The following is a 9,227-nucleotide window of genomic DNA, read 5'->3' on the forward strand; positions in this document are numbered from 1 at the left end:
CTTCTAACTTCTCTTGCGGCGCAGATAAATGCGGAGGGAATATAGAGATACACACCGCGGACTACCTGACCTCCCCGGGCTATCCCGGCGCCTACCCGCCCTCCCAGCAGTGCGTGTGGGTGATAACAGCGCCTGAGCCCGGTCAGAAGATCCTCATCAACTTCAACCCGCATTTTGATCTGGAAGACAGAGACTGCAAGTAAGAGTTCACTCCTCACTCTCTCTCCCTCTCTCTCTCTCTCCTCTCCTTCTCCTTCTCCTCCCACCCTCCTCCGCTCTCTCTCCTCAATCCTGCCTGGATACAGTGTGAAACTCTGCCACCTATTGGTCAAGGAGTCCTGCATGTACATGGAGGTAGAAGGATGAGATGTGGCACTGAGGCTGCTGGCACTAACTTCAGAGGAAATGGGGTTTGATGGGTTTTGTAATTCATACTTGATAAGGAGGGAGGGGGGTCCTATGGCGAGTGTCTCTGCTCAAGATTTTGGCAGGAATTTAAAGGGGAGTGAAACTCGAGGACGAGTGCAGCAGCTTTTTACTGATGGGAGTTCAGTTTGCTCATCGCAGGAATCGAGAAATGGTGTTTGCTTTTCATTTGGAGGCAGAGTTTACCTGTTTGTGTTTGGAGGGAGGAATTGAGTTTGTCTGGCTCTTTTTGTTTGCAGGAACAGAACCTCAAGGATCTAATCTAATTTTACAAACTGTTGGAAGTGCTGCTGTCAGATTATTGTAAGTTTGAGGATATTGAAACAAAAGCTGATGGTTTTGTCTGAAGCTGTTTTTTTTTTTTGCAGTCATGTTTTCTCACCTTGAGCTTGTTCACCAACCTTTTTAGTTTTAGTTGCAACAATAAGTCGATTCATTGATTAGTCAACCCTTCTTTGATTCCAGCTTGTCAAACGTGAAGATTTTCTACTTTTCTTTGTCTTCTATGATCGTAACTTTCCTATCTTTATGTTTGGGATGATATCAGCTCGGGCATTTTTGTCTGTTTTCTGACATTTCATAAACAATTAATTAAATGATTGTCAGATTAATCAATAATGAAAGTGGGCGTTGATGCAGCCCATTTTCCCATCGCTGTCACTGTTTTTTAAGGCTCTGCACTGACCAAACAATGGGTAGTCTTGGTTAAAAACGTTCTTACACAACATGCATTTACCACGCAGACACTAAAACATGTATCACAAGTCATTCCTGCACACTGACGCTGCTTTCCTGAGCATTACCCCACAAAACCTGTAAACAAGCACTCGTGCAGACACACACACAACCCCTATATCCCACTCTCTTTGACCCAGAGACACACACTCGCTTGTGTGCATCCACACAACAGGCCATGTGTTGCTCTCTTCCATAAATAAGCCTGTTTTTATGTCGGCTCCTCTGTCTTTTTTAAAAGCTCCATAAACGGCTCCTGTGTAAATCACGACTGGCTGTCCGGCGCTGTCTCACAGATGGGGTCCTCCAATACTATTGGATCATGTTTCACCACCAGGGGACTAATAAACCATTAGCTTTCTGGACAGATAGTGGATATTGTGTCTTTCAGTGGATTACACACCTTCCTCAGCGTTGTTAGCTAACATCCAGGAAAGCTTTTTACCGGAAAACCTCATTCTGCAATGACCTTATTTTGTGTGACAATCCAGGGAGCAGTATAACTATGTAATAATGCTGTTTAAGTACTTAATGAAAAGTAGTAAATCTTGGTAATAATATTTTACTCAGTGGTTGGCACTGTAGTATACCACCAACAGAGTGTTATTGTCGGCATACATTTGTTTTCCATAGGTTAATGTGCTGGAATAAGACGGTTGTAAAGTAAAATATTACGATTTCATCAGGGTTTAACATCTGCTTTAACATGTAATGTGTTCTTAACCAATGAGGGAGCAGATAGGCCTCTTGCATCTGACAAAGAATCACAGGAGGGTTTTCTGGTACAAAAAAGATCAAGTTATTTCATATCCAGGTTACAAAGTGGGAAAAATGTGGGAAAGAATCCATAGATGTCCAAATAGATCTGTTTATACACCTGAGTCTCTTCTGGATCTTTTGTCAGTGTTCAGTCTCTCTTTTTATTTAATGATACTGTTAATTTTGGCTACACATACCTGATTCTACATCCCAGTAAACCTGCAGCCAAGAGAGAACATTTCCACATTAAGATTGAGAAGCATTTACTGCTACAGGATTCAAAAGTGTGACCGCTCAACAGCCTGGCCACCCTGCAGCCACCTTAACATGTCTTTTGGCTGCTTTGTTAGGGGGCCTCCGTTTTGCTCAATTGGTTTCGTTATTTGTTGTGTGAGTTTATGTTGGATGATGATGGGGTGTAGCTCATAGCTCTCTGACTTGGCAGGAGCGGTGTTGTTTTTGGGAACGAGTCAAATGTTCGAAATATGCCCATTGAGCCGGGCCTTAAGCCTTTGGCAAGACCGCAGTCCTACTTAAAAATTTCCTGAGATGATATTTAAGAGTTTTATTTCACTGGTTGATGCCACCGAGCTCAACGTCAGCTCCAAAAAAATGATACTCTAGACAGTGAGGCCGTGATTGGAAACAGCAACAGAATCTAATGTTTTACCAGAAATTTTAACTTCTAATTAACTTCTTCTGGTAGACTGGCTTTTAATCCGGACACACGTGGGACAGCAAGTAACTTCTCTACTGAAGTGTCCATGAGCAAGATACTAAATCCTATCAGTTCCAGATCTGACCTTTGACCTCTGGTCTCTGCAAAGATGAGTGATAGAACTGGGAATAGAACTCAGAAATTAAATGTACATGGATAGCAATCAGTTAATCAACTGTAGAAAATGAATCTTAAATTAATTTAGCAATCAATTAATCCTCGTTTAAAAGTCCTTTTTAAGCCAAAATATCAGATGTTCTCTGAACATCAACAAAACAAGAAGATTTAAAGAGGTCAGTTTGGGCTTTGTAAAAGTCTGAAGGTAATCTATCGTTTGACTTGGGCCAAAATAATTACAAACCAGCATGTTAATCGATAATGAAAATAATCCTTAGCTGCTGACCAAAAAAACAAAACATTTCTGGTTAGTTTGGACAGTGCTGAAACATACAGGATTAGTAATAAAACTAACTGCTACAAATGATTGTTTTCACCAGATTCATTTTTGACTGATAGTGAACTAGGAAATGCCTGTGACAAATTTCTGACGTATTGAAATAGTGCAAAACCAAAGCAAATTCAATTTACAATCAAAAGCAGCAAATCCTTGTATTTTAGAAGCTAATGTTTAGTATATTTCTCCTTTGTTTGCCCAGTAAGTGACTGAATGAATGAATGAACGACTAATCAATCTAATGAATTAAATCTGAAGTTTATTTACCTTTGCCCGTATCAGTAACCCTCATAGTAACTGAGCTTGTTTGGGTTCAGTGAATTTCCCAGATGGACTTTAAATGTTCTGTAGGGAAATCAAGCCAGTGACATTTGGGTTACAGGACAGCTTCAATAACACTCTACTATCCCACCGTTTTAATTCAAATACACTCCCCTGATTTACATTTATTGTTGGAATGACACTCCCCTCATCAGATAGCCTGTCGCTGCTTGCCCATTTTTCCCAGTCCCATAATTAAATTACTGGACCAAAATGGAACAAACATGTTCCAGTGCTGTGAAACTGTCTGCCATCAACTAGCCAAACAAAGAAGCCATAGCACTGGCGTCCTCAAGCAAACGTAGGCTACATTTCCGACGTCTGTGTCACAACATATCTTCCCCATGACCCAGGGTTTGTAATTAGGATCCCTAATTACAGCGTTTTAAAAATACATATTTGTGAGCCGGGAAATGCTTTCTGCCAGTGTGATTCATTCAAGGAAGAAGCTGAAACTTTGGGGGAGTTTTGTACTAAAACTAGATGTACTACCAGTTTGAAAACAATGACTCTTTATTACAAAAAAAACAGCTCTATTTAAAGATAGAGTTTGGCTTCGTGATAACCCGAGTATGTGCTGGATCATCGACTTGACGGATATCCAAACAAATCAACTGTAGCTTCTTTCAAGATGAACTTTAAGGTTGAATGTATTAATTTGCAGTTCATAAGGCCTTCATGAGCTTCTGCAAAACAGTCAGTCTGGGTGATAATTCCAACGACAACCTTTTACTTCGACAAAGTCTCAAGTGACACAATCTGCGCTCAGTGAACAGACGTTGGTGTAGACGAGAACCAGTAACACTTTTGTTCAGACATGCTAAGATCCATCGGCTCTGCCTCCGTAGCCAATCTGGAGCAGGACCAGAACAAGCCTTGTCTCACGTCCACGTCTGAAATAGCGTGGCCGACAAAGTGAATCCCTGCGGAGCGCGGTAAAATAGAGCAGAGGCATGGGTAAGGAACATGCGTCGGTGGTGGGATAATTTGGGACATCTTTTTAGGAGTTGGCTGAACTGTTTCCTCCTACATGAGGCTGTACTGGCACGGTCTGCACCTCACACATACACACCACTCACACACACAATGCATACTCACACACAGGCAACCAAACTTTCTGTCACTTACAGTATGCTTCGTGTGCACTCTGTGGTGCAAACACAGCTACAGTGTGCATGCTCTGCAAATTCTCTTACACACATTCTTGTGCCCTGGGTAACTTTAAAGGGAAAATCCACTGTACGTACCCGCGTTTGTTGTCACATCTTGGGTTTATGGGTTTATACTGTTCACGAGGGGGCAGTGAATGTTTTGATTGAGTATGGAAATGATGTGAATCAAATGCTTTGGCCTTCACAACCACCAGATCTCAAAACAAAGGGAACACTGGCAAATTTGGGATTTTGGGGCGTGTTAGACAGCAACCACACTGTGTTCATCCCTCCAGTTCTACAGACTTGTAGAATATATGCCAACACCTCACTAAGACAATTGATGGTTTTTCCTTTATTTTGTCACCCATCTGTTGGGACACTTCCATCAGCTACAACAGAAAGGCATTTTTCTAATCCTGACTGTTCTCTTTATCTACACACTTTTCAGTTTAGTAGGTCCACCTAGTTAAAACTAATGCTTACACTTAATGCCACAACCTACAATAAATCTTACTATTGTAAAGGGCACAGTGCTCACTTTTAGTTGAAACTGATTTAGAGAGAAGTTGATTTAACTTTATGATCATTTTGGAGACTGTAGTTTGTGGTGATGTTGAATTGTATGGTTATACTGAGAGAGGTGTCTGTAATGTTTAGTCTACCCTATTTGATACAATTGGGGTGGACACAATACTACAATCATTATTACCTTTATGAAAGCAGTGTTTATTGCAGGGCTGCTGAATTGGTTTATAGTTTTAGCTAGATGGACCTAAACAACTGACAGTGTAAAAGTTCGGACCACGCCTAACTGACACAGATGTGGCACAGACGGAAATGTTGAGGAAAAGTGGGTGCAGCAAAGAAGTAAATCAGGAGACTTCAACCCAGAATAACTGCAACGTCTTGATAATCCCATGATGATAACAGTTTGTGGGGTGAGAAACAGAACAAAAAAGAGAAAGAAATACAGATGCTATAAATTTCTCTACAGTGTGATGGAAGGACCACTTGTTCCTTATAGTATGTCCCGAGGCAATGTGCTCAGTGATTTGTCATAAAATCTTTCCCCAAGTAGAGACACGGTCACGGGACCAACATTCCACAGCCTGCAGTTGTCACATGAATGGAAACACATGTTTTGAGCCCGATAAGGATGACGTTAAAGAACAAATTAAGAATCAATTCAATATACAGTGTTTCAGTTAAGGTATAAAGGTTTGGATGGATGGATGGATGGACAGATAAACAGATGGATTAAATATGAATATATTGTTGAATGGTAATGCAGAGATGGATACATCGATTGATTGATTGCTAATGGGATGGATGGAAGGATGGTAGGCTGCACTGATGGGTAGATGGCTTGCTAGATGATGGAAGAATGACAAGATATATGAAAGAATCAACAGATCGATGAAGAGATGGCAGAATATTAATGAATCAATGGATGGATCTGCAATTTTTTTAGATGGATGGATGTTTGGATGGATAAATGGATGAATTAATCAAAAGATAGTTTGATGGATCTAAGGAAAGATGCATCGTTGAATGATAGATGGACAAATGGCATGACAAATTAATAAATCAACAGATGGCTGGAAGGATGGATGGATGGATCATCTGATGGAACAATAAATGGATTAATGGATGGATGATTGGATTGATTGTTGAATGAAGGATGAAATCGATTGTTGGACCATAAATGGAAGGATTTAGGGCTGAAAGGATATATCGATTGGTGGATTGGATTGCTGGAAAATGGGTGAATGAATTTCTGGACAATAAATGGAAAGATGATGGATGGATGAATCCCAAGAGGGATGATGGATGGATTGCTGTATGATAGATGGAGCCAATAGATACTGTAGATGAATCAACAGATGGTTGGAAGCAATGCAGGACGGATGGATAGATGGATGGTAAGATGCTGGATGAATAAGAAATGGATTGTTGGGTGATTATGTAAAGATGGCAGGATGGATAGATGGTATGAATGAATGGATATATAGATTGATGGTCTGAACTAATTGAGATAGAGCGATGGGTGAATAGATTAGAAGAATTGGATGTATTGTCGATTGATAGATGAAAGAATTGCAGGACAGTTGTATGGATCATCAGATGGCTGGAATAATTGTGGGATGAAAGGATGGATTACTGAAGGGATGGATGTAGAGTTGGATAAACTTTAGTTCCCAGCACAATCTTCATGACCTCTTGTTGTGAAAGTGCAAAACAACAGCATCGGTTGTTTAGTCTCATGTTTGTGCCACAACACAAAAATGCGCCACATCACAAATATTCTGTTCAATCTCAGCCTTTTTTATGTGGCTTTAGACCGAGGTGTTGTTTCACCAGCAGTCCTGTACTCAGCATTCAGTCTCACTTTGCCAGTTTTAAAGAAAATAAAACCATCCCCTCCAGATGGTTGTATTTTTCAGTTCCACAGCAGCCACACAAAACAGGAAGACTAAATGTGCCGCTGTCACAGAATGGTTAGCCCGTGGCTCATTTCCAAGGAAATTTGAGGCGTGAGCCTCCAAAAATGATTTGGTTGTTTGTTCTTTGTTTTTCAGCAACATGTTCCTTCAATTTGTTACTTTGAAGTACAAAAGAGCCGTAAGAATTAGGTAAATGAAAGATGGATACTTGTTTAGTTTTTCTTGTTTGTAGTCAGAATGAGCCATTGTCTTGTCTTATGTAATACGGTTCCCATTTTATCTTCTCTATTGCACTGATAAAATGTGTAATTTCTCATGTACATTCAAAACAAAATATTCACAAAACATTGGCAATTTTAGGTTCTAATTGGGATGGAAAAGTCTGATTTTTCCCTAAGCTTTACTTAGTTTGGTTTGATTTTTGTTCAACAGTGATTTAAAATCTATAACCTCTCCCTTTTCTCATGCCATCTTTGCTTTCCAAAAATTACTAAATTTCCCATGCTGCAGTGGGGTCTCAGTCAGGGATTCCCTTAAAGTACTGACAGACAGAGGAAATTAGTTTAATCATTAAATCCCTTCTGGTCATTTTGTGTGACCCTCAGAGAACTTGATATATTAATGAGAGAACGGAAAAAATAGAAAGAGAAATGAAAAAAAGCCGAGAGGAAAGAAAAGGAGAAGTGAAACAAGAGGAGGAAATGTTGTATATAAAGAATACTGTGATCTCTGAGATGACGACTTAGCAAAAGATGCAAAGATGAACAGAGAGAGAGCAGAAGGGTACAGACGGACTCAGAGAGACAGAGGGCTTCAGGCTGGTTTGGCATGGTCAGTCTGATCCTGACCTCAGTGACAGACCTCTCGCTGTTTCTCCTACTCCTCCACCCTCAGGCTGTTCTGTTGCTTTTTTTCATCCCGTCACGTCCTGCACCATCACTTTCTCTCTCTCTGTCTGTCTCTCTTCACACTCTCTGAACTCCATGTGCCCTCGTCATGTTTTCGGCTGAGTTTTTCCTCTGTTCGCCATATGCTCCGTGTCTTCTTCTCCATGATTTGGAGAAACGATGCTGAACTTTTCACTGCGTGCAACCTGAACTCGTGGCTTTTTTATAAAAACTATTCTACACACTAAATGATGACTGAGCAAACTGTACACACAGCTGTCATTGCAGTGGTTTATATCTAAACATTATCAGCAAAGGCTGCAACATTATTGGTGTAAGAATCCACTTGAAAACAATAGAAGCTAAACACTGATGCCTAACAGTTGCCTATTACACATCCAGCAGAGAGATAAGCAGTTGTACAAAGTCATGTTTCTGGTGACTTCTCCTGAATGTCCAATATCTGCTCCCCTTTTTAAACTCTGTTTCAGTCTCTGAGAAATATAGCCTTTGGTAGTGTACAAAGGGTTTAGCAGAGCTTTACTGAAAATAACCTCCCACTTTATCTGGAAACAATGTTGATGAAAGAGTGAACCGTAAGCGTTCCCTAAAATGTATCATTTAGCTATTAGCCGTGAGGCTAGCTAGCAAGGTTAAGCTAGTAGTCAACACCAAAGTGGTATAGCTGGATGGAGGACTTTATGCTTTTGCTAAAAAAATAAATAAAATATATATATATGTTTTAGTATTTCAATTTAGATTTAGTTTACTTGAAATTTATTTAAAAATTTTAATTTATTTAAAGTTATTGTATGCAGGTTTGAAAAACAACGTCTGACAGCACAAGGATATACCTTAAGAAAAAAAAATGTACAGCCTTGAATTTATATTTTATATTATATATAATATATATATATATATTATAGTTTATTTGATAGTAATCAAATTGAGGTTGACGAAGATACCTGAAACAAAAACTATTACTATAAATTACAGACAACACATTCACGTTTCCTTTCAAATTATCAAAAACACATAGTCATATGACATATCTTTTTTGACAGTTATTAAGTTTACATTGTTTTGCATAATAGCAGAGTACGAGCATTGGCTGACTTTCTCTAGCTGACTCTTGTCTCTCAGCAGCAAATATTTGTCTAATAGAAGGAAGGGTGAACTTTGAATCCTGCCATTGTTTCTTTTATGCAACTGTACATTGTTTGGATTTTCTTTTCCAAACAATTATAGACACAAACTCTGCTTCCCATACGAATCAGCTCACACATACACAGGAACATACTGTATAAACATGCGTACAAGTATGAAAAT

The 9,227-nt window shown here is 39.6% G+C and overlaps 1 protein-coding gene across 1 annotated transcript in view; it reads left to right on the plus strand.

Annotated features, from left to right (window-relative positions):
- Positions 1-9,227, plus strand: part of LOC118334221 (neuropilin-1a-like) — a 76,762-nt gene that overhangs the window by 1,759 nt on the left and 65,776 nt on the right. Inside the window, exon 2 of the mRNA XM_035670058.1 lies at positions 25-199. Coding sequence (XP_035525951.1) covers positions 25-199 — 175 coding nt within the window. The remainder of the gene's footprint in view (positions 1-24; positions 200-9,227) is intronic.

Source organism: Morone saxatilis, unplaced genomic scaffold (assembly GCF_004916995.1).
Source record: "Morone saxatilis isolate NCDOM2014 unplaced genomic scaffold, NCSU_SB_2.0 Contig23, whole genome shotgun sequence".
In the NCBI taxonomy this organism is placed as follows: Eukaryota; Metazoa; Chordata; class Actinopteri; family Moronidae; genus Morone; species Morone saxatilis.